The 25,474-nt window shown below is 39.9% G+C and overlaps 2 protein-coding genes across 2 annotated transcripts; one reads left to right on the top strand and one right to left on the bottom strand.

Moving 5' to 3' along the window:
* The first annotated feature begins 442 nt into the window (after positions 1–442).
* rhoua (ras homolog family member Ua) lies at positions 443–3,765 on the top strand. The gene is made up of 4 exons (XM_077595143.1): positions 443–968; positions 1,750–1,808; positions 2,642–2,830; positions 3,118–3,765. The coding sequence occupies exons 1-4, from the start codon at positions 713–715 to the stop codon at positions 3,400–3,402; spliced, it is 789 nt and encodes a 262-aa protein (XP_077451269.1). The 5' UTR covers positions 443–712; the 3' UTR covers positions 3,403–3,765.
* Positions 3,766–19,273: 15,508 nt separating this feature from the next.
* ppm1g (protein phosphatase, Mg2+/Mn2+ dependent, 1G) lies at positions 19,274–24,904 on the bottom strand. The gene is made up of 14 exons (XM_077593601.1): positions 24,759–24,904; positions 24,334–24,471; positions 23,452–23,521; positions 23,293–23,378; positions 23,065–23,191; positions 22,836–22,947; positions 22,407–22,612; positions 22,129–22,316; positions 21,929–22,051; positions 21,669–21,771; positions 21,462–21,593; positions 20,917–21,046; positions 20,714–20,813; positions 19,274–20,532 (listed from the first exon to the last, which is right to left on the bottom strand). The coding sequence occupies exons 2-14, from the start codon at positions 24,442–24,444 to the stop codon at positions 20,296–20,298; spliced, it is 1,725 nt and encodes a 574-aa protein (XP_077449727.1). The 5' UTR covers positions 24,445–24,471; positions 24,759–24,904; the 3' UTR covers positions 19,274–20,295.
* Positions 24,905–25,474: the final 570 nt, after the last annotated feature.

Genomic DNA, 25,474 nt, shown 5'->3' with positions numbered 1-25,474 from the left:
ATAAAACCAAATTAATACATTTAAATGCATTAAACATAAATACATCCCAATAAACTTCTCAAATTGATTTTTTTATACATAGTATCTACTTAGTTGCTTGCCCTTGACAACGATAGACTCTCAATTCATTTAAAATGAGAGGACTAACTCAAGCTCACATTTCAAGGCCTCTCAGTCGACGACTTGGACGACTATCCCCGTCAATGGCAGCCAATAATTCCCAATGATTCCCCTGTAAAAAGTTAAAGTGTCAAATTTGAACAGAACAGAACTTTTTCTTTTCCACCTGTACACCACGATTAGTTTTAGCGACTAAAGATGAAGTATATACAAAACAAAACATTCCAAACTATTGAACACAAGTCATCTGACAGAGGGAAAGAAAGTGTGACCTAAAAAAGTCTTTTTCTCTCCCTCGCACACTCAAACACACACACACACACACACACAAACACACGCACAAATGGGTGATGTCACTTAAAGGGGAGTTTATGTCTGCGGATGGGAGCGACACTTTGATTGAATCGCCCCTCTCGCGCAAAAGGACGCCGATCTTTCCAAGAAGCCACGATGTAGCTCCAAAATGGACACGTTGCCAAGAGTTGACCTCGCCTAGTCATGGAAAGTTAAAGAAGAACGCCCGGTAGACAGCAGGAAAATGGGCGAAGCGAAAAGAAGTGTCAGCGAGTCTTCTTCTACCTAGGGCGGCTCCATGTCCCCCTCCTCCCCGAGCCAGATGCCTCCGAAGACAGCGCCCGTGTCTCCAGCTCCGCCCGTCCCGCCGAGGAGGCTCCGGGGCCGGGATGGAGCCTCGGGCAGGACGCGGCGCCCCGCTGGAGGAGCGGAGAGGCGGGTGAAGTGCGTCCTGGTGGGGGACGGAGCTGTGGGCAAAACGAGTCTGGTGGTCAGCTACACCACAAACGGATACCCTACCGAATATGTCCCCACGGCCTTTGACAACTTCTCGGGTAAGATCCTATAATAGTATAGTTTTATTTTGTGCTTTTTTTTTAGGACTGTGTATGTGTACTGTTATCATTTTAAACGTTAACACTACTACTGGCATTACTTGAATCTTTGTCTCTAAACCTCTATTTTTGGTCAATTAAAAAGTACATCACATAAAAAATTGGCCTTCATAAACTGTATTTAGACCACAATATTAACATTTAGTATAAACGTTGCCTCGGTTATGATATTGTACTGTTTGTATTGTAAATCAGTATTTTTTATATATTTCTTGTCAATAAATGTATGAATAAAATGTTTTTTGAAAAGGAAATTAATACAATTGAAATGAATATAAGTCGAATTACACTCTTGATTTGGCCCGTAATAAAATGTATTTATCAGAAATATTTTTACATAGTATTTAACTCGACGCCTGCCTTTGACATGGTTGGACATCATTTAAACTCTATGTAGTGAGGGCCAACCTGGAATCGAACCTAATTTAATTATAAATTATGTTAAAAAAGAAAAAGAAGATTTACTTTTGTGGGCCACACAAGATCACCAGGCTGTGAGTCTGACATCTGTGCTGAAAGTCAAGAAACAAACTTTAACTTTTGACAGTAAACAAACCTGTTGGCGTGGTTGTAAAACATTGTCCAAAATATCAGACTAATGTCAGTGTCTGACTGCCTCCCTTTATTTAAATATTTTGAAAGGGATTGTATGAATGCTGGTGCTCTTGGTGTTTCATTTTGTCTAAATGTCTGCTTGTGTTGTTGTTGGCATTGTGTATAGCGCTGGTATCAGTGGATGGGCAGCCAGTCAAGCTTCAACTCTGCGACACAGCTGGCCAGGTAATAGAGCTCAACACACCCACATACGCATAGCACACTTCCTGCAGCTTTATTTGTCATCAAGACAATGTCCACGACAGTGAGCGGAAGACCCAAATCGGTCTTTCCTTTGTTCCAAAGAAGGTCTAAATTCAGAGACCGCCATCTATTTTCCTGTCGTCTCCTAATTTTTTGGATGACAAAACATTGCACAAGGTTTTAAAATTTCATTTTGGATTAAGAAGATTTAAGAGCTGGTCTTTTTTTCAGGAAACCAGCTGATGATGTGTGCCTCCACTAGGAAATAATTCTCCGGTCTGGCATTAGCAGCTGTTTTCCTGACATAAAGTATCAAATAGCAACATAGCACGCCAAGTATTCATTGTGATTAGCTCAAAGAGGATATATGCTTTTCGCCATCATATTCCTTTCAATATGATCCATTGTGAAAAGGGATTGGACAAATTAAGAGGGCAAATATCATTTTAAGAATGCATTTTTCAATATTATTTTTATTATGCAAGTAGTAAAACACTCCATTTCATTGGGTAAGCTCATAATTATCTTCCACATATTCCTTTTCGTCCATTTTTTTCCACGTGTCTTTCTGTCTTTTTCAAAACAAAACTCTTTTTGCACTTAGTGTATGTAAACCTAGTGTCCTCCATCCTGTTTTTAGCACACATGTCCACTGTGTAGAACTACTTTTCTTTAGTGACCCGTGATAGGAAAAGTGTGTCATGTGATATTTTTTGAGGAGGTACCAGCAGGCCTCACCTAATTGGTCATTTTCTGCCGGAATAAACTGTAACCCCTCGCCTTTCTGTAACACCGTCCTGCTCCTTTCTCTACAGGATGAGTTTGACAGGTTGCGTCCGCTCTGTTACACCAGCGCCGACATTTTCCTGCTGTGCTTCAGTGTGGTCAGCCCAGTCTCCTTCCAGAATGTCCCTGAGAAGTGGATCGGCGAAATTCGGAGGCATGCCCCTTTCGCTCCGCTAGTCCTTGTTGGGACTCAGTGTGACCTGAGAGAAGATGTCAAGGTTAGGCCACTCCCATCATTTCTTTGCAATTGGTGAAATTTTTGAAGCGTTGCGTGAAAATTCAGACCTTTACTTTTTCTGGCTGATGTGGATAAATTAGCTTTAAAAAGTTATTCACTACACATAAATACAATTAAGTTCATTGATAAACATGACAGGAGATTTTTGCTTCGTTCTGAAATTTAGAGAGCAGAGAGTACTGTCTAGATATGACTGAATGGCATGATAGGAACGCTGGCAATGTGTTAATTCCGCCCAAAAAAATCTAAAAATGTGTTTCTCTGCAGGTTCTGATAGACCTGGCTAAGTACAGAGAAAGACCAGTAGACCCTACGGAAGCTAGGCACTGTGCAGCTGAGATCGGCGCTGTGGCCTACGTGGAGTGCTCGTCGCTGACCCAGAAGAACTTGAAAGAAGTGTTCGACACGGCTATACTGGCCAGCCTGCAGAACCACAACTCCCAGAAGCGCCCGAGAGGGAAACAAAAACGTCGAACAAAGCAAATGCAGACGCCTGACAAGATGAAGAGTCTGTCTAAGTCGTGGTGGAAAAGGTACTGCTGTATGGCGTGAAGTGCTCCAGATTGTTTTCCTGGAACACTTTGATACGATCCTGCACTCTCTTGTTTAATGGGGCCAAAGTCGAGCCTCTTCGGGAGTTTTGATGGAAACCAAAGATTTGTGTGTTTTATCACCAACGAACCTCACTCTCCTTCAACATGGACTGGAAAAACAAGAGGACATACTATGAGTTCTGGGACAAATCTGTCATTGTGTAAACCGAATGGAACAAGAACCTTTTTTGGGATGTACTGGTCTTGACTTGCCGGAGCAACAGACAAAAGGTGGATGAGATAGATTTTTACAACAGGAGAAACGTTGAGAATTCGCATCCTGGATTTCAATGTGAAGCGATTAAATTCCCTTTGGACAATATTGTCAGCATTCGAGTCGCACAGTTTTTTACGTGGTATTAGAGTTCAAGACAGTTATTTCATTAGTCCTACTTCGATGGTACAGGATGGGGGTATAGGAAGTCCAAAGACAAAATGGGAACCGGCTAAAGTTAGGCTACGTACACTGGGCAGGTTGTGATGGCCAATTCTGATTTTTTTTGGTCGATTATGATTTTTTTGTGTAGCGGTTCATATTGGGGGAAAAAACAAATTTGACTTGTTGGAATGCAACGTTGCAGTGACACGCATGCACATAAAAGTAAAAATGGTGCTTCGGAAGTTCTCAGTCATGCTTTCGTGGCAGTTTTGAGACTTCCGTGCTACCAGGGTTAGCCTATTCTTAAGATGACACCCATGTGTTGCAAAATATATCCACATGCCAGAGGCCAAAATTGTCATGTAGTATGAACATAGCCTAAAATGCACTACTCTGGACCAAAAAAAAAGCAGGTTGACCGGGTCCGTTGGAAAAAGCCCAATATTGAGGCTGCTAGCTTTGCTAGCTGAATAGAGTGTTAAGAAGGTCGAGAACATGTTCACCTCAGAAATGACAAAGTCTTATTCCAAAAACAGGAAGTTAGTTGTTTATAGTGGCTTGTAGTATTCCAAGGATCTTCGCACAATGGCGTCTTGTGAAGATAAATCATTTGCTTGTTGACATTCGCTTTCAACGTGACCCTCATTTCACCATTTAGACGTGCTAGACGTGCTGATCATGAGATTATCACTTTATTTTCCAGGCGCCAAATTGGCATGGCTTTTGTTTAGCTCTTGGCTTCTGGCACAATACAGACAAAAAGTATGCAGATTTTTTACAAGCAGGAATTGAACATGAGAAAAATTATGGATTTAATGTTAATATTAATTCTTGCCCTTTTCTGGATGGCTTTTACAAGATGTCAGATTTGTATGTCCATTCCTCCAGATGTGAGATTAACAATGTTGGACCTGAGAAGTGGGACAGTTAATCCAAACAATTGCTAGATGTGGTCTGAATGATGTTTATCGAGTTTTGATTAACAGAATAGTTTTGCCAAAGTCTGAAGCCTGGAATTGTCCAAAAATCAAACACACTATTGTTGTTACCATAGTTAGGTCAAAAGCCAATAATTGTATTTTTTTTCTCCAAGGTCCATTTGTAAGAACAAGTCTTTGTGTTTACTGTGTCAGCATGAGAACGGATAAGGGTGTGTGTGCAAGTTTGTTGTATGGAATGATTTAAAAGTGCATATTATTGACAACACATGTTAGAAGGCAAGCGTGGCGACCGCTCAATATTGTTAACGTGTCTCATCTGCAAAAAGTCAAATAATATATTCAAATAGAGTAGACCAACTTGATGCATTTTAATCCTTCCTTCATACAAATCCAATATTTGAATCAATTAGAAAGATTTTTTTATATAGTCGTGCACGTTTTTTGCCTATGACGACATTGTTTAACTCAAGCCAAGCATTTTAGTCACAAGCTGTAAATCAATATTGACAAAACCCAAGTTTCGATTTTAGTATCAAGCTGTGATTGTATCATTGGAATTGTTGGCTCATTCAGATGTTCCAGCTGCCAATGAATAGATCCTCTGTGTCCATCCTGATAGCAATACTACATTGTTTGTCGGGGGGAGAGGGCGCACAAAGAGGCCTGTCTTGCACACTCACAGGGTGACGGCATATGGAAGTAGGCCAAAGGTCGCACAGACCCTTATGTTGGCTTCCATGTCAGCTTTTTCATGTTTTACTCTGTTTGTCTTGATGATTTATAGAAAAGAGCAATAGACTTGTGATTCAAGGGAATCTACTGTCAACTTTTGAAGTTGCTTTGACACAATTACATTTAATCAACCCAGCAAACATGTCATTTCCTATAAACCCACTTTCTATTTTTTTTGTACGCATGCATTGATGTATGGAATTTGATATCTTCAGTTATGACTGTCAATTTGTCACCAAAATTCCATTACAGACGTTAACAAAAACATATTAGTATTTTTCAAATGTTTGTAGTATGGCTTTTTTTCTTAAAAAACGACATAGTATAGTAAGGCTTTTTTTCTTAAAAAACGACATAGTATAGTATGGCTTTTCCCCCCTAAAAAACGACATAGTATAGCATGCCTTTTTTTCTTGAAAAACGACATAGCAAGTAAGGCTAAGAGAGTCGGAGAATAAATCTGACTTCTGATTCTTCACCTTCAATATTGTATAGTAAGGCTTCTTTTCTTAAAAAACGACATAGTATAGTAAGGCTTTTTTTCCCTTAAAAAATGACATAGCAAGTAAGGCTAAGAGAGTCGGAGAATAAATCTGACTTCTGATTCTTCACCTCCTAGTTGTTGCTGTGGTCCACTGGCAAAATCATTGGGTCAGAAAATGAGGTGGGAATCAGGAATGAGTTCAATTCCACTCTTTGCAATTCTCAAATTGTTTATTGAGGTAATGAAAAGGATAAATACAACTTCCAACTTTACTGTGGTGCAGTGGCAAAGACAATGGGTCAGAACTTCAGGTGGACTCAAGTTCAAATCAGAAGTGAGTTTGATTCCACTCTTTGCAATTCTCAAATTGTTTATTGAGGTAATGAAAAGGATAAATATAACTTCCAATCACATCATTTCAGAAGACACTGTGGTCCAGTGGCAAGAACAATGGGTTGAAATTGAAGTTGGACACAAGTTCAAATCTGGAGTGAGTTCAAGTCCACTCTTTGCAAATCTCAAATTGTTTATTGAGGTGATGAAAATGATAAATATAACTTCCAATCATCTCAATTCAGAAGTCACTGTGGTCCAGTGGCAAAGACAATGGGTCAGACAGACCTCAAGTTAGTGGATTTGACTGCCATGTGGGAGATGGGGTTCGAATCCCGCTCTCGTTTGACTAATCACTACACTAGTAGTTCAGTAAATGGGTAATCCTTTTTTCATTCAAATAAAGACTTAGTCATTTTTTTCAGCAAAACAATATTTCCGGTCAGCCTTCGGCTGACCGGAAGACAGTTGGGAGGGGGGGGTTCCTGGTGGTGTTCGACAGTCGGCCTGCGGCCGACTGCCGACACCATACAGTCGTTGACTGGCGACACCGGGACGTGAACCCTCGACACCCACGTCGCAGGCAGGTGACTTACCCACTACACCACGAGGCGGCCCGCCTATACATGATTGAAAGTTATATTCATCCTTTTCATTACCTAAATAAACAATTTGAGAATTGCAAAGAGTGGAATTGAACTCAGTCCTGATTTGAACTTGAGTCCACCTGAAGTTCTGACCCATTGTCTTTGCCACTGGACCACAGTGACTTCTGAAATGATGTGATTGGAAGTTATATCTATCCTTTTCATTACCTCAATAAACAATTTGAGAATTGCAAAGAGAGGAATTGAACTCACTCCTGATTTGAACTTGAGTCCACCTGAAGTTCTGACCCATTGTCTTTGCCACTGGACCAGAGTGACTTCTAAAATGAGATGATTGGAAGTTATATTTATCATTTTCATCACCTCAATAAACAATTTGAGATTTGCAAAGAGTGGACTTGAACTCACTCCAGATTTGAACTTGTGTCCAACTTCAATTTCAACCCATTGTTCTTGCCACTGGACCACAGTGTCTGCTGAAATTATGTGATTGGAAGTTATATTTATCCTTTTCATTACCTCAATAAACAATTTGAGAATTGCAAAGAGTGGATTTGAACTCGGTCCTGATTTGAACTTGAGTCCACCTGAAGTTCTGACCCATTGTCTTTGCCACTGGACCACAGTGACTTCTGAAATGATGTGATTGGAAGTTATATCTATCCTTTTCATTACCTCAATAAACAATTTGAGAATTGCAAAGAGAGGAATTGAACTCACTCCTGATTTGAACTTGAGTCCACCTGAAGTTCTGACCCATTGTCTTTGCCACTGGACCACAGTGACGTCTGAAATGAGATGATTGGAAGTTATATTTATCATTTTCATCACCTCAATAAACAATTTGAGATTTGCAAAGAGTGGACTTGAACTCACTCCAGATTTGAACTTGTGTCCAACTTCAATTTCAACCCATTGTTCTTGCCACTGGACCACAGTGTCTGCTGAAAGGTTGTGATTGGAAGTTATATTTATCCTTTTCATTACCTCAATAAACAATTTGAGAATTGCAAAGAGTGGATTTGAACTTGAGTCCACCTGAAGTTCTGACCCATTGTCTTTGCCACTGGACCACAGTGACTTCTGAAATTATGTGATTGGAAGTTATATCTATCCTTTTCATTACCTCAATAAACAATTTGAGAATTGCAAAGAGTGGAATTGAACTCACTCCTGATTTGAACTTGAGTCCACCTGAAGTTCTGACCCATTGTCTTTGCCACTGGACCACAGTGACTTCTGAAATGATGTGATTGGAAGTTATATCTATCCTTTTCATTACCCCAATAAACAATTTGAGAATAGCAAAGAGTGGAATTGAACTCACTCCTGATTTGAACTTGAGTCCACCTGAAGTTCTGACCGTTTGTCTTAGCAACTGGACCACAGTGACTATACAATATCGTTTTTTAAGAAATAAACCCTTCCTCTACTATGTCGTTTTTCAAGAAAAAAAGCCATGCTATATATATACTATGTCGTTTTTTAGGGGGAAAAAGCCATACTATACTATGTCGTTTTTTAAGAAAAAAAGCCTTACTATACTATGTCGTTTTTTAAGAAAAAAAGCCATACTATACTATGTCGTTTTTTAAAGGAAAAAAGCCATACTATACTATGTCGTTTTTTAGGGGGAAAAGCCTTCCTCTACTATGTCGTTTTTCAAGAAAAAAAGCCATGCTATACTATGTCGTTTTTTTTAGGGGAAAAAAGCCATACTATACTATGTCGTTTTTTAAGAAAAAAAGCCTTACTATACAAGGTCTTTTTTAAACAAAAAAGCCTTACTATACATGGTCATTTTTTAAGAAAAAAGCCTTACTATACATGGTCTTTTTTGTAAATAAAAAGCCTTACTATACTATGTCGTTTTTAAAGAAAAAAAAGCCTTACTATACTGTGTCGTTTTTAAAGAAAATAAGCCTTACTATACTATGTCGTCTTTAAAGAAAAAAGCCTATACTATGTTGTTTTTTAAGAAAAAAGCCTTACTATACTATGTCGTTTTTTACAAAAAAAAAGCCTTACAATACTATGTCGTTTTTTTTAAGAAAAAAGCCTTACAATACTATGTCATTTTTTAAGAAAAAAAGCCTTACTATACTATGTCGTCTTTTAAGAAAAACGCTTTACTGTACATGGTCGTTTTTTTTAAATAAAAAAGCCTTACTATACATGGTCATTTTTTAATAAAAACCCTTAATATACATGGTCATTTTTAAAGAAAAAAGCCTGACTATATATACATAGTATTTATTTTTTAAACAAATAAAAGCTTTACTTTACATAGACCACTTTTTTTTTAAAAGAAAAAGCCTTACGATGTCCAGCCATTCAAGTCATTTTGCATGCCAGCTTTACGTTTGTACCAAATCTCGGGGTATTCTTTGCTCAGTTATGAAGCACGTCTAATAAGATGAATAAATATTTGACATTATCGTCGACAAGGAAAAAGAGTGTCGCCAAACTTTCGTCAAAACATATATATACTAAATTGCGTCATTGCGCTCTGATTGTTTTTGTTGTTGTTGTTTTTTTAACAATATGGGTTATGCCTATTAGACTTTAACAATGCTTCATTTTGGCTTTGTTTTTGTCAATTTAATTTTTCAATGGGCGCATTAATTCAAAACACCACATCAATATATGCTATATTTCTCAAGCCCATCTGAGTTTATTGAGCTCCATGTACAGAAAGTGTATTTTCATTGTTCATTGTATTAAAAAAATGGTAACAAGTTAGACTTAATGGCTGGGATGATAGCATTATGTCTGGACTCCAATCAAAGAAGACATTTGTAAAAAAAAAAAGTTTTTATACTTGGCGAAATAAAAGATATTTGTTATCATACATTCTCTTCTTCCAAATCTCCACTCAAAGCTTAGCCTGTTTCTTCTTGTGCATGTGATTGCAGTAATGTTTTGGTTTGATTTTTGCGATAACTAACCGCGATGGCCGTTATGTAGGGTATTCAACTGATGCACATCAGTGGGGAGGAGATGTGAGCAATGTTTTTTCAGGGTTGCACACCGGCCGGTTCTCCATCTTCCAGCCAGATCTTTGTAAACACTCCCTGCTGTTGGAGCCCTCGGCTAGTTATGCAAGCACTTTATTTTGTAAGATGACATGTGACACTTTCCTTAGTGGCTCGGTTCTTTGATGCAGCGTTGCGACCAGCTTCAAACGAATTCTGTGTGGGAAACAAACCTGGCCCTCTCGCTTTGCACTGATGCCTTTGTGGTCGGGTGCTATGTTCAATTTTAACACTGTTACGCATCTAAAGTTACAAGATATGGACTGCTGGGAAAGGCAATGTTGGGCAAAAATAAAAGTGACGCGGTTGTGGATTATAACAAAGATAGTACAAATATGTATAACTAAATTTACAATAGTCAAGGATTAGTCATTCTGGCCGTGTAATAGCAGAGTTGAGAGTTGACAGTAATTTGCAAAAGTCTAAATAACAGGTTGAAATATATGTAAAGTAATATTGCTTGGTTTCCCACACAGATCTTATTAGGTAATGGACAAGATGTTAAACTAGCCACAAGCCAAGGGTGTAAATAAGCATGGTGGAGCTAAGATTCTGGTCAGGTGACATCATTGCTAGCAAAAACAACTTAAGGTTAAAATCGTAAAGCCACTTTCAGGTTCTTGAAATGGAGTTAAAGTCTTAACAAAATCATTTCTTCTTTTCAAACAAGTGCTGTTGCACTAATTGTCTTAATTGAAAAGAAAAAATATTGATACTACAACACATTTCTAGGAAGAAAAGATTTGAGATGAATAAATCTGTCATAAATATATGAATTTCCATTACCGTATGGGCCCTGAATTTTGAACTGAAAGTTGTTTTTAAAAAAAAAGACTTCAGTATGTCGCGCACCTCGGAGGACAGCGATCAAAAAGACATAATCAGTTACAGTATGGTACCTCATAATGTTCCAATATATGAGAACTCTGGATTATACATCATCTTGAATACAGATGACCTTTTATTAAATGCATGTTGTGGTTTTTGACAGCAAAAAGTGGAATATTGTTGTTATCCAAATAACAAAGAACTTTTCCATTGCCATAGAAAAACAAGAAACAGATGTATTTCTGAAATTTTAATTTTGGTGTTTACTGCTGAAAGATGCTAAAAAAATAAATAAAATAAAAAATAAATGTGTGTGTGTGCCGGGTCCCCGTCGTTAACTGGGATAGGATCCAGCACCCCCGTGACCCTTGTGAGGATAAGCCATGCATGTGTTACCATCATATTTTGACTCATCCATTTGTGGCTCTTATTAGATTGACTAGTTGTTTACCTAGGTACACACACATTCTCTTTTTTTCTATTTACATTATTTTATTACTTCTTATCAACGGTCGTTTATTTTTAAAATACTTTTTTGTCGACGCCCCATCATTCTGTGTAATCGTGTCATGAGTGCAACTGTTCACTCTTTTCAACCTTAACTGGCCTATCTTTAAGAATCAAATGCGGCCAGATGAAGTAAGCGAAAGTACATGTCATCATCAAAAAAAAAAATCCCTCCCTTCTAATGCCGCACTCCCCCTGTTTTCCTTCCTAACCTGCTTTCTCTTATCACCGTTCCTATTCCCGTATGTTCCCATGAAACTCTCCCCCTCTCTGCAACGCCTCACCCCTCACCCATTGACGACTTCTGCGTGCGTCTAGCATTTCTGTGTGATCTCATATGTGTTTGCATGTGTTCAAAGTTCACAACGCGTGTCATGTGACATTTATACAGTTGGGATAGCATAGGGTGTGAGGAGCACACTTAAATCATCCTTCCCCCCCTACCTCATCCGTCTCGTCTCCCTACACGTCTCCTCCCTCGGACGCCTGACGACAGCTGACCACTGTGTTTACATAAGCACATTAGTTTGGCACATAGCACTGTAGACACGACAGCCGGGGTCAAAATCCAGTCCATTCTGCTGACCAAAACATGCAACACGCACATAAACAGAATTTAGCAGATAAAGTATGTCTCCCAAGTGGTATTTTCCTTGCCAAAGGTGCATAGTACAGTGAACCCCTGTTTATCGCAGGAGCACACATTCCAAGCACGCAATAGATACAAATCTCGTGTGCGGTCGTTTGGTCACCGGTCTTTTGGTCGCCGTCTTTTGGTCGCCCGGACCCAAACAATGGGCGACCAAAAGACCGGCGACCAAAAGACCGGCAACCAAAAGACCGGCGACCAAAAGACCGGCGACAAAACAAGGTAAAACAACACGGTCTAGGCATCAATAAAAGCCAACAATGGCCCTGAGCAGTTTCACTGAGCGAACGTGTGAGTGTATAAGAGTTTGTATGTACATGAGTTGTCCCCTTAGGAAGGCACGTCAGTCAGGGTCTTAACAAGATCTCCAACAAAACACAATAAAAGTACGGGAAATTTGGAGCTTTTCTTTAGCCTAATAATTAAGAGGGCATTAAGCATGACTAAATAATAATTCACAGTTTGTATAAGGGAATTTGAGCAACAATTTAAATGGTAATTGTCAATAACCTTGCGGGCGACCAAAATACCGGCGACCAAACGACCGAGTACCTACAAATCTGCAATCCTAAGAGGTAGTGACCATATCATGTCTTTAATAGTTTACTCCTCCTATAGTTAAGATGTAAATAATAAATATTATAACTGATTAAACACTCATTATTACACACTAAACGCCTGTTCTCCCTCACTTGCTCATTGTTCTTGAATCAAAGATCTCCATGCATTGTCTTTCCAGTGCTGATTGTTGTCTTTTCTGTCAACCAATCAGCTCCTTCCCTTTTCTGTCCTGTTCAGCTGTCTCGTTTCATCTTTGTGCATTGTCACTTGGGATTTGTTTTTTGTCTCTCCTGTTTGCTTCTGTTCTTCGTGGATGTATAGTACAAGTCAACGCTACAAGGCTATCTCAACCTGAATAGAGCAGACATGGAAAAGATATTTACGCACAAATGATAGCGCAACAAGTGTAGGCCGATAATATTACCTTCTTACTGGGCATATATTTTTTTTTTAACCTTGGTGGAGCATGATTCAATTACTACGAAGGGGCTGTGCTGTTCATAATTTGGTGTTTTGGAGCTTTTCTAGATTTACAAGGACCCAAACACAAATAGTAACATTTCTACTCATTACTGTAAATGGCAGCGAATGAGTTAAACTTCCCTCCAAATCTGGAATTCACTGTAGTTGAAGCCTTAGGCATTCCTAACCACAACCAATGAAAAAAAATAACATAAAATTAAATATCTAAAAACATGTCTTTGGCACTGAATGAGTTAAAATTCCTCAGATGAATGAAAATATTTCTGTGCAGCGAACAGAGGGAATTGAGGTATTTGTTCTATTTTTTTGTATCTTTTTCTATCATATTTATTCACAGTTTGGGTTTGCATGTATATACTATATACAGTACATTTGTTATAGTCAAGAAGCAGACGCAATATTTGCCATTTGCGAGCCACCTAAAAACTAAATAAATACAACGAATAAATAATGACTTAAAGTATTTTTGTGCTGATTGGTTTTAGAGGGATCAGATAGAGAACAGTCTTATCTCATTTTCTGAACTGCTTTATCCTCATGAGGTTCTCGGGGGGTGCTGGACCCAATCCCAGCTGTCGCATTTTCAAGTCCAGTTGAGTGCTACTTCAAAAATCATGCAAACCATGCAGTGGTCAGACCAAAAATAATAAAAGTTATGACCAAAAGTATCAGATTGTGTCTTTTTGACTACCGGGGTAGCACAAACAGCACATTCAGAACAACTGAGTATTTCCAGCAGGGAGAGTATAGTGTTAGAGTGTTTGTCTTGGGTCACAAGTGTATCTGACTGATTGAGTCTCTCTTAGTGTGTGCTTAGACAGCAAGATGAAAATTCTCAAGACGCCCTCGTCGAGTGGACCCAGCTGTGATTGAAAAAATGAACAGAGAACTAAAGTGACATCACTCAGTTGACTCTTTCCTCAAATGAAAAATATGATGACAGTCTGTTTTTCTTACATTTAAAAAAAATCTCGAAACACTTTAAGGAGTTCTATAGTCACCCAAAAAGTAGAAATAATAGCCAACCCCTTAGTAAAAAAAAAACATAAGGAAAGATGCACTGTGTACAAATGCTGACTGATACTCACAACTATGATTAGTTGTTCTTTTTTTAAACCCCGATTCCAGTTAAACAAACTAACAAACAAAAAAGAAAAACACACAAAGCATGAGGCTCATGCTGTGCTTACTGTGCAAACTCCATTTTAGATGGCCTGAATAGATAGTTCAACCCTCCAACTCAAAACTGTGAGGGAGACATGCACACTCGTGTTAAAAAGTACCTCAACATATAGAAAATTGCTGTCACAAATCATCAAGTGAGCGACCATATGACCCAAGAGCTACAATTTCCCGCGATTATAAGCCCTTTCTGAAAAATCTATTTCTGAAAAAGTTTCTATTCACAGCCACAAAAAAAAGGTTGCAAAGAAACTCCCGGAAAACACTAGATTATGTGTGCCACTGTTCCATGTGACCGTGGAACAGCTGCCTATTGCCAAAGACAATACACACGGTCACGTTACGCTGAGGAACCAAATACTCATCTTAATGTTCCTCTGTGTGGAAACGACCACGTTCACAGTGGATGGTTTGTTGGACATGAGGTAACAATGTGTAGAGGAATTAGCGACTCAATTAACAATGGGCAGCAATGACACAGGACTGGCTGCGCAATTTCATTTTCATATTTATGAGAAGAAAAAAATAAGGCGGCTTGAGTGGTTAGCGTGTCGGCCTCACAGCTCTGGGGTTCTGGGTTCAAATCTAGTTTGGTCCACCTGTGTGGAGTTTGCATGTTCTCTCCGGGCCTACGTGGGTTTTCTCCAGGTACGCCGGTTTCCTCCCACATTCCAAAAACATGCATGGTAGTCAACTGGGATAGGCTCCAGCACCCCCGTGACCCTTGCACAAGACGAATGAACACCTGAAAACTTTGACAGGTTGCATTTGCACAGAGTTACGATTTTCCTTATGAAAAAATACCAAATATGGACCTCGGGATTGTAAAATTGACAAATGTGAATACTTTAACTGTTAAAGTTAGCATGAATGTTAAATGTTAGCCATGTTACACCGCCCTGGTGACCTTGTCTCAAGTTTATCCAAGTTTTAAATGATGTACAAATCAGAACAGCCTTTTTAACTTGAAGCTAACGTTCTCATTGGTCCATGCTAGATTGAGTCATGCAAGTCTGAGCGTGCACATATCAGGAAAAAAGAATGCCTTTTTTAAATCTTCAAATCTGCATCGTGACTAACTAAATATACCAGATAAAGGGAGAGAAAAGGCCGTGACAGCATCATGTGGAAATAATTACACGTGGGAAGGGACAGAAAATGTTTCAATTAAATGTTCTTGTCTTGTAATGAAATACATCCTCTCATGTGGCAAAATTCATTTCATCGTGCTTTTAAAGCCCAGATTTGTTTTCTTTTAACAATAAAAAAAAATCACTTTTGGGGCTTGTATGTATTTTTCTTGCACGCAAAGATGAAACATTTTTGCTAATGGCTTCTAATTCATAAGGTAAAGATCCAAATTGTTTGGGGATAAGAGAGACATAATCGACTGTAGATGTTTTACAAAAAGCATGAGAGATCTAGAGAGTGGAAAAAAAGTAGAATGATATCATCTTGTACCAATACATCAAACAAGCGCTTGTTATGTCTGAGTGTGAATAAAGCAAGTGTATGTTTGCATTTCTACCTGCACATGTCATACCTGTCAACCTCTGCCGATAACTGCCCTTATAAATGATTATTGATTCCCCTTACAAACCCCCCAAAAACCTTACAAACACCGTACGAGTCGTACGGTGTTTGTAAGGTTTTTGGGGGGGTTGTAAGGGGAATCAATAATCATTTATAAGGGCAGTTATCGGCAGAGGTTGACAGGTATGACATGTCATTTTTCCCATTTAACTTAAAGGTGACAGCAACATTTGTTCTTGAGGAAAATGATACTACCAAGTTAATGTAATGAAGTAAATGTAACACGTTACTTCCCACCTCTGAATATGACTCTACTGTATTGTTCTAAAATGTTTCTTTTCTCATGACCACATTTTTCTTACAAGTTAAGAACATTTTGAAACTCAGTTAAATCAAAAAGACAGTGACTGTAGCCAGAAATGGAGGAAACATTGTGTCCCCAGTCAATTCTCAACATTTATTTACCCTATGCAAAGAGACAAAATATGCCAGTAGGCAAACATATGACTCATCAGTACAAAAGAATGAGAGGAAATGACACAATGAGAGCTGACATAGGCATTGAAAACACCAGAGGATAAGTTTGTGTTTAAAAAAAAAGTGAAGAAGAAAGGAAGTGGGAAGGAAAAAGGAAAGAGGAGTCATTTTCCTGTGTTTTCAGTGAATGAAAGACATAGTCATGGGGAGGCCAAGTCCAGTCCTCGAGAGCCCCTATCCAGTTTTTCCATGTCTCCCTCCACCAACGCACCTGAATCAAATCATCGGGATTGGTATCAAGCTTCTGAACAGCTTGCTGATGAGTTGATCATTTGATTCAGGTGTGCAAGAGGAGAGAGATATGGAAAACAGACTGGATAGGGGCTCTCGAGGATCAGACTTGGCCAGACCTGGTGTAGAGGTTCACTCGCCTGACTACGGTGCGGGCTGGTGTGGGTTTGATTCCCGCTGATGGCGCTCGAATAGGCTCCAGAAACTCTTACGAGGTATGGAAGATGAAGGAATAAAACACAGACTCTCATTCATACATGCATAAAAAATACTCTACTGTAGGCCTTGAGGTGACATGTTGCCACATCCTGCCAGCAATGTTCCCTCTAATTTTTTGTTTGTCTGGGCAGAAAGACAACCTCCCTGAGCACACTGAGTACCGGTGTGAGAAACATCATCATTGCTCGCTATGGGCACACACCAGTATCACACCTGCCATAAGCAGGTGTATGTCTACTACACATAAATTATTTAGTAATAATAAAATGTAATGATTAATATGTATGAATGGGCGGCCCGGCGGATAAGTGGTTCGCGCGTCGGCCTCACAGCTGAAAATAAAAAAATAAGGATTTTATTTTGTGCGCTCCATATGATTTGCTGTGCGCAGAGAAGACGAGAGTAGTGTGCAATTGCGCACGCGCGCAGCTTAGAGGGAACATTGCCTCCCAGTAACAGCTGACTTTGGCATGTTTCTATGTATGTTTAGGGAACATGTTTAAGCAGGTTTTACCTAGCTATTTAGAGAAGGTAAACGTGACATAAATGGCACACCACATCAATCTATACTCAAGCAATGTGATTTCTGTCCACCATAGATAGCAATTTTAATATAAAAAAAGCTACTTACGAAATTTCACCAAACTGGTAAGGGGCAAAATTGAATTTTAAAAAAAGTATGCAAAAAAATAAAATAAATTGTGGACATTGAAAATAATGCTTCCTGATGAGAACATCCAGGGTTGCTATTTTTTGGGGACAGTACAAAGGTCAATCGCCAGTCAATTTAGTATTGGTTTACAGTCGAGAATGATGTTTTTTTTAAAGAATGTTTGCATAATTACATGGATATATAGTATAACATAGCAGGAATGAAGATCAGTGTGCTTTTGAAAAACTGAATATGGTAAGTCAACTATTTTTGTTCACAGTTGGTGTTTAGACTGCAGGTCTCTGACTGCTGGAATGTAAGTGTGTGTTTGTGTGTGTCTGTATGTGTGTGATCTGAGGTGTACTTATACAAAGTGAGGGCAGCAAGGCCGACAGGGTTTGTCAAACGAGACCGGTGACCAAAAAAAGACTTGGAATTTTGGCGAATGCTCCCACTGTCTAACTACAACCTGCTATTGTGGTCTATACCATGCTAAATTGGACTGCGCGTACACGTACACACACACGAATGGAAAAAATCGCCATTGAACTCCATTTGTTGGGCATTTTTATAGCCTTGTGAATGAATTCTGCCGAGTACATCAACATTTTTGGGGTTTAAATTACATTTGGAAGGCACTACAGTTAAAATTTATTTTGGACTGTGTATTATAACAGCACAGTGGTCAGAACATCAGATCTTTTTGCGTGGAATATGCATGTTTTCCCCGCAAATGATCATCCAGCTATGGCGTGACCCAAATGATTTGATGCGGCACAGAAAATGGATTGATGGATAAGTAACTAGCTGGCCAGCATTCACATTAAGTTTCAACGCCGTTCCCGCACTTTAGTATCAATGAACAAAGACTGTCAACGGATCCACCACTCAAACTGCTAATCTACACACTGAGGACAGAAAACATCCTGCCTGTTTAAGACAAGGGGAAGTAGGCATGCGTGTGTGTGTGTGCGATTGTCCGTGCTGACGTATTGTGTTTCCAAGGACAGTAGGTTTCCTCTCAAGCTTTCTATTGTTCACAAAACAAGTGGTTCTTGCAAAGATTAGATGAATGCTGAAATATAAGAATTTCTGTGTGTATGTGTGTGTATGTGTGTATGTGTGTATATGTGTGTGTGTGTGTATGTGTGTGTGTATGTATGTGTATGTGTGTATGTGTATGTGTGTATGTGTGTATGTGTGTATGTGTGTGTGTGTGTGTATGTGCGTGTATGTGTGTATGTGTGTGTATGTGTGTGTATGTGTGTGTGTATGTGTGTGTATGTGCGTGTATGTGTGTGTATGTGTGTGTATGTGTGTGTGTGTGTGTGTGTATGTGTGTGTATGTGTGTATGTATATATGTATGTGTGTATGTATGTATGTGCATTTAGATTTGTAGTATCAGACAATAATTCAAATAACAATAAATCAAGACTTAATTGCTAAATGGATGAATAACAATAAGTTATTTTCACATTAAAATTGTTGGTCCTGAAAAAAAAAACATCTTTACGTTTGTGTTGTTCAGTTTTATGTTGAGGTTGGCCCCTCTTCAGAGGGCCAGTCACCCTTGTCACCAAAACCTTTTTTGCTGCCCTCTGCAGGCAAAATAAACAATTTTAACACCACTTTTATTAAACCAATCTTTGAAGGACTAACATTTAATTTGAAATATATAATCAAATTAGTCTATTTATTAGCCATTGCAGCACTGGTATGAATATGAACAATTGAAATCATGTGATTCTATAGTCAATTAAAGTTTAACTTTTAAAAATCGAAGTATAAAAATTACTAAATATATTTTCATTTATTACATTGACATGTTTTGGGCTAAGATCTATCACAAGCTTTGATTACCATCTTGACCAGCGAGTATACTTTTTTGAAAATGTACAAGTTTAAAACAGTTATAAATGCAAAATAGAGAGTTGCTTATTTAGAAAAAAAATTTATTTGAATGTACTTACATACCGGTGTCAAAAGAGAATACACCAATGTTACACTGACTTACAATTACAAGGGAAAAAAATTTTTTTTTCACATACAAGGCCTAGAGAGGGGAGGACTAGGGGGACTATGTACAAGAGGACATATAAGCTTGTGAGGAAAGCCAAACTTATCCAAAATGATGTATACGGTGAGGGTCTGTGGTTCAAAGAGTCAAGATGTTATACTCTAGAATTCCAATTGTACCACTCAAACAAAAGAAAAAAGGGTGCCTCATATCCAACGATCATAAAGATCTAGAAAGAAATACCACTATTTGGGTTCAAACTGTTTTCATGAAACAAATCCTAATCTAAAAAAATATACTGGGAAACAATTAGGTGTAATAAATGTCTCTGGATGGATGTCAAAAGGTTTTGGGAGATAAAAAATACTTTCTTGCTTTCAGAAATTCTGGCAATTAATCTGCCTTAGACATTCGAACATTGAAGACAGGAATAAAGCCATGAAAGGAGGGCGTGGCAAACTAAGTTGACATATATTGAAGAAATTCATTCAATGCACTTAAGTCTCATCTCTGCCTGTAAGAACGAACAAGCATGACCTCTGTGCTCTGTTTCTTTGACAGTGGAAAGATGTACAAATCACAACTTTTTATGGCACTTGGCAGAGGCGTTGAGCGCATTGTAAACAGTGGGAGGATTGATAGTTTTGAAGTTGTGAAGAGAAAATTTAAATGTGGAAAAGCCAGGTTGAGAAAATGGAACACTCATAGAACTCGAATTAGCCAAAAAGCACGCTAAGTAGCTTGGAAAAAGACCAGCTGCTCTAGGTACCAAATGCGTGGTGGATTCTATCCATTGGGAGTGAAGGACAGAACGTGTGATTTGAAAGCTTCATCTAAAAACAAAAGGATATCTGTTTCCAGGTGAAGTTCAGTGAGTGTTGTGCGAGGCCAGAACTTCATTTCTGCTGACTGGCTGCTCCGCAACCCTAAAGTTCCTCTTTTAACTTTGGTCATTTTTGGGCTTTTTGCTGTCGTTCCCATTCTTCTCGGGCTCGGCTGCGGCATTCGGCGCCTTCCGCTCCTCCTCCACCTCATCCTCGTGCTTCCTCTTCTTCGTGTCGTCTGACAGGGTCTGACCTTGGCAGGCATGTGGTCGGAAGGTGACGACCATGCAGGTCATGTTGTCGCATCCTGTCCCATCTCCGGAAGTGTCTGGGGCCAAACAATGGTCCAAAAGCTGAGGAGGGAAACAAATCGTAACATAGCATTTAATTTAGAAATCATAATTGGGGGCGGGGCTACATCAAAGCTGACTTTTTTTTAAACAAGGAAGGCTACAACTTCAAATTGTCCCTAGTTATGAATGTGCATGTGACTGCTTGTTTGTCTTGTGTGACGTGCTCATGTGTTGAAGTCACCTCCTCCACAATGGACGAAAGGGGTCTGGTCACACCGCTCTGGTCGGGTTTGATCCTCTCGCTGAAGAAGTCGACCACCTCCTGACTGCTCAACACATTCCTGCACGCGCAAAAACGAACGAGGCTTAGCGACGAGGGAAAGAAATGCCCGCAGCAATGTGAAGTAACAATTGGGAGAGATTGTTTTGTGAAAGGTTTCTCACCAGATGCCGTCGCAGGCGATGACCATAAAGTCGTGGTCACCGTTGAGCGTCAGAACTTTCACGTCAGGCATGGCCGAAATCATCTGCTCCTCTGGGGGAAGAACCTTGTTCCTCTTGTAGAAATGATCACCTGAGAGAACGATATTATCTACTGTTCAAATTCTTGAAAATTTATTTTATATGATTTTTGCAGGTAGCAAGTGACCATATTAAGTTTAAACACATTTTAGTGTCTGTCTGACTTTTTTAGGAGATTATGAATCGCACTAACATCAAATTTGGTGGGAAAAATGACTTCTCATCAAACACCAATAAACTCGACAAAAATAACAAAAAGCAATTTCAGTCATAAATTCATCTGATCACATTGTAATATAAAGTGCTTATCTTATCATAATAAGTGTAGTAAAAGTTGGCAAATATTGAACCAAGTTTTTCCTGTCATAAATGCTCTTATAAGCAGCAATTATGCAGCATCATCATGGCCAAAATATGACACGGCCATTGTGCACTTAGGTGTTTGTTACCCATTTGCGCATACATACCAATGGCTCTGGAAAGGTTCAGCCCGCCGTTGACCCGTCCGTCCATAGTCACTTTCCCCCCAGCCTTTTTAATACGAGACAGCTCCAGCTCGTCCTCAGGTTTGTGGTCATAGGACATGTCGACAGCTTTGCCTGAAGTAAAACCAGGAGCTAAGTTAAAAACACGTCCTGGTGTTCAAAAACAATAAAGCTACAAGAGATTGGTACCTCGCTCCGAGACTACGCAGCGAGAATCCCCAGCATTGGCCACAATCAGCTGCTTGCCTCGGATTAGCGCTACAACAGCAGTGGTGCCGCTGTCTGAGCCCGGCTGGAATTACAAATGCCAAAACACACTTGATTAACACCAAGCTCACGAACATTATAAAAAGTGTTTACTGAACTAAAAGGTCAATCAAGGCCTTAACACTTGACCATCAATATGGTACATTGTTTAACTTGCTGTAAAACCCGAATACCCTCCGCACCTCCTCCTTTCCGTCCATTCCAGGTAAACTCATTTGTTCCTCATCTTCATCGGAGTCTTCCTCCCCCTCTTCGGTGTCTTCTTCCAGCTCACTGCTGTCAGCCTCCCCCTCTTCACTGCCATCCTGAATGACAACAAGAGCCTAAATGTGGGCTTCTTTTCTCTCAGCTAACCCAAAAATAGGACCTTTTCCCCCCTCACCTCTTCTTCACTGCCTTCTTCCTCCTCATCTTCTCCCTCTCCTTCAGACTCCTCACTGTCATCGAAGAATCTGGACTTGGAATCCCCTTCTGTTGTGGATGACGACGAACACGATGGGCCAGCGTCTACCTCTGCTTTAGCGGCCTTTTCTTCTCCATTGGAGCTTCCAGAGCTGCCGCAGTCCGCCACTGTGGACATTAATTCGGGGACAAAAGTCATGGATACTAGACTGAATTGAAACAAGGCCCAAAAAGACTAGCCTCAGGACCCCGTCCTACCTGCCCCGCAGCCTTCGTCGCCGATCTTTCTACGGCATGCCCGCGCCTTGGACCCGCAAGACACGCCATCGCCATCCGTCTCCGTACCGTTACTCTCTTCTTCCGTCTCTCCGTTCACAGCCTCTTCCTTCTTGGGGCCTTCCTCATCTTTCCCTTCGTGTGAAGAGGGCTCCTTAGACTGGCCCGATGCCTTCTTAGCAATTGCACTGGAAACAAAAGCATTATAGCCCAGGGAATTAGACCTTGCGTGAAAAATGTGGGTCGATAACTAACTCATTGACTGCTGTTGACATTGATAGACATCACAAACTGGGTGTCTGGCAATGAATGATTATTTTTCAGTGCCAATTTATCTCGACGGAACATATGTTCATTCACCGTCCTTGGCAGCCAATGAGTTAAAGGAGCGCCATGTCACGTGGAACGGACCTGCTAGCAACAGATTGCTTGCTACTGTTCTTATTCTGTCCGTAGCGCACAAGCAACTCCTCGATGGTCATAGTGGCCTCCTCGTGGAGCAAAGCTGCCTCTTCTGTGTCCACTGGGCAGGGAGAAAAAAACATCAAATGTTGTCTTTTGTCTTTTAACAGGCTAGTCGCAAAGTAACAGGGAACTGACTAACCGCTAACAGGACCGCAGTTTTTGGGCCTGCACTCACCGTCGTCCTCATCTGCCACTTTAGTGGGCGGCTCCTCAATCGGACGGCCGGCAATCTGCACCAGCTCCTTGATGACATCCTCTGTGGTGATTCTGCTGTCGATGGCCAAGAAGGCATCTTCCAGTGCCTGACAAGAACAAAGACACAATCAAATAAGACTGGTCAGTGAATTTAAGGGCAGAGCCCGTTTGAAAAACGCAGTCTGTCATTGGTAGAAAGAAGCCTAACCTTCTGTAGTTTGCCATCTTTGTAGGTCTTCTGTTCCTTGATGATATCAGGAAGGTACTTTGAACAGTAAAGAGCCACCTCCTCTCCTAAAACAGAAGGTCCTACAATGTCATGTATGGTAATAGGAGAAGGACGAAAGTAAACAACCACAGCTCTTACCTCCATGTCCATCATACACAGAAAACATGGCAGTCTCCTCGTCAAACTCAGGGATACAATTGTGAGCATCCTGTTGCGCACAAAAAAAAACATTTAATGAGGATAGTGCAAAAGCTTAGTGGAAATAGGAGAGAACATAAAGCTATTTGAATAATATTCACTCACTGTTGGAATTCATTGTTGCAATCATTGAATATGTTTATGAATGTTAACTTCCTATCACCTTCATTCTACCAGGTCACAGATGTTATTGAAAATATAAAAAGCAGCAATGAATTAATATAAGATAATATAGGCAGCCCTCTGGACTGCTGATATATTTATATAGGATATTTTTGATATTACTGAAACAAATGTTGCAGAATAAAAAGATGTCCAGCTACAATAAAGAAAATAAAATAAAATCACAAGTTAGTTAAATAGTTAATAAATAGTTCAACTTATCACAAACCTCATTTTTATACAACCATTTTTTTAAATTTTGCAATCTTGCTTTGACTGACTTGCAAACATTTGGATGTGCACTCCCATCCCAAACGTATCAGATTACAACTCGGCTTCAGCAAATCCTCCAAAACATGTGACAGGGACTTACTTGGAATTCTATGCAACAAAAAAAATGATCCATCCATAGCCCCTAACCTTTGCCCCGGAAGTACTATAATGATCATGTGATTACATACAATCCATTGACTATCGGCTTAAAAAGTTTGCATGGTGGATGCTTCTTCTTTTTGAACGTGCCTCTTTTACAATTGGGTAAATATATTGAAAAATTGTTTCAAAAAGTTGCAATCACACTAAGTTACACAAAAAAACTAACCTATTCTATTAATGGAATCATAAAGCCAAATTTGTGGCGCTACAGCCAAGGTTGCTCACCTCCATGGAAAGTCGCCAGCCCTGCATAGCAGAGAAGCCGTAGCTCATGGTGCCGTTGCCGCCATCACAAGAGGTCTTGGTCGTGTTCGGCTGCGACAGATAAGCCCCCATGCTTGCCGCTTTTCTCTGGCTTCACACCTGGAGAGAGGACGGCACCCAATAAACATTTCATCCACCCTCGCAGGAAAAAAAAACTCGGCGAATTAACTCATGGCCATTTTACGGTTGGTTGCTAGCTAGCTAGCTAGCGTTAGCAACACACAACAAAAAGTGGATGCTCGTCGGCTAGCCTACGAGAGCCGGCTAAACTTGCACGGCGCAATCTTTGCCCCTCGTCATACAAACAGCTACACGCAGTAACCACGATAGATCTGACGATGACATTATCAATCGCGCATATTATTCGGGCAACGGGGTGAGCTTACACAAGGATTCGGGAGAGGGAGATTCACATAGGAAAGAATACACGTGTGAAAGCAAAAAAGCCGCTAATGAAGAGAGAAACCGAGGAAAAGACTGTGTAGGAAGTGACACCGCGCATGTCCCTTTTTTTCCGGCAAACAGGGGGCGTATTTGATGTTTACGTCATCCGTCGGGCTTTCCCCCCAGTTCGCCGCTAGGAGGCAGTGGACTGTAAGTGACCGAAGGAAAAAATGAATTGAATGCCTTTATTGTCATTATATAAGTACATACAATGTGATTTAAAGAGTCACCATAAAGTGGACACATAATAATTGAATTGAATGCCTTTATTATCATTATAAAAGTACATACAATGAGATTAAAGATTCACCATAAAGTGGAAACATCATAATTGAATTGAATGCTTTTATTGTCATTATACAAGTATAATGAGATATAAAGCTTCACCATGAAGTGCACAAGTAAATAATCAAAAAGCTATGGAGGGTGGCCCGATGGAGCGAGTGGTTAGCGCGTCGGCCTCACAGCTCTGGGGTCCTAGGTTCAAATCCAGGTCGGTCCCCCTGTGTTGAGTTTGCATGTTCTCCCCGTGCGTGGGTTTCCTCCCACATTCCAAAAACATGCATGGTAGGCTGACTGGACACTAAGCTATGGAGTATTTGCCTGAAAAGAAAAGAAAAGTTCGAGAACCAGCGCATCCAGCGTGCTACGTTACAAT

This window comes from Stigmatopora argus, chromosome 2 (genome assembly GCF_051989625.1).
Source record: "Stigmatopora argus isolate UIUO_Sarg chromosome 2, RoL_Sarg_1.0, whole genome shotgun sequence".
Taxonomy (NCBI): domain Eukaryota; kingdom Metazoa; phylum Chordata; class Actinopteri; order Syngnathiformes; family Syngnathidae; genus Stigmatopora; species Stigmatopora argus.
This window is presented reverse-complemented; position numbering and strand designations above follow the sequence as displayed.

Coding starts and splice junctions, on each gene's coding strand:
- rhoua (XM_077595143.1), top strand. CDS start 713: ATGTCCCCCTCCTCCCCGAGCCAGATGCCTCCGAAGACAGCGCCCGTG. Junction 969..1,749: donor GGCCTTTGACAACTTCTCGG/GTAAGATCCTAT, acceptor CATTGTGTATAG/CGCTGGTATCAGTGGATGGG. Junction 2,831..3,117: donor ACCTGAGAGAAGATGTCAAG/GTTAGGCCACTC, acceptor GTTTCTCTGCAG/GTTCTGATAGACCTGGCTAA.
- ppm1g (XM_077593601.1), bottom strand. CDS start 24,444: ATGGGGGCTTATCTGTCGCAGCCGAACACGACCAAGACCTCTTGTGAT. Junction 23,522..24,333: donor GCTGGCGACTTTCCATGGAG/GTGAGCAACCTT, acceptor TGTGCGCAACAG/GATGCTCACAATTGTATCCC. Junction 22,317..22,406: donor CGACGAAGGCTGCGGGGCAG/GTAGGACGGGGT, acceptor TAATGTCCACAG/TGGCGGACTGCGGCAGCTCT.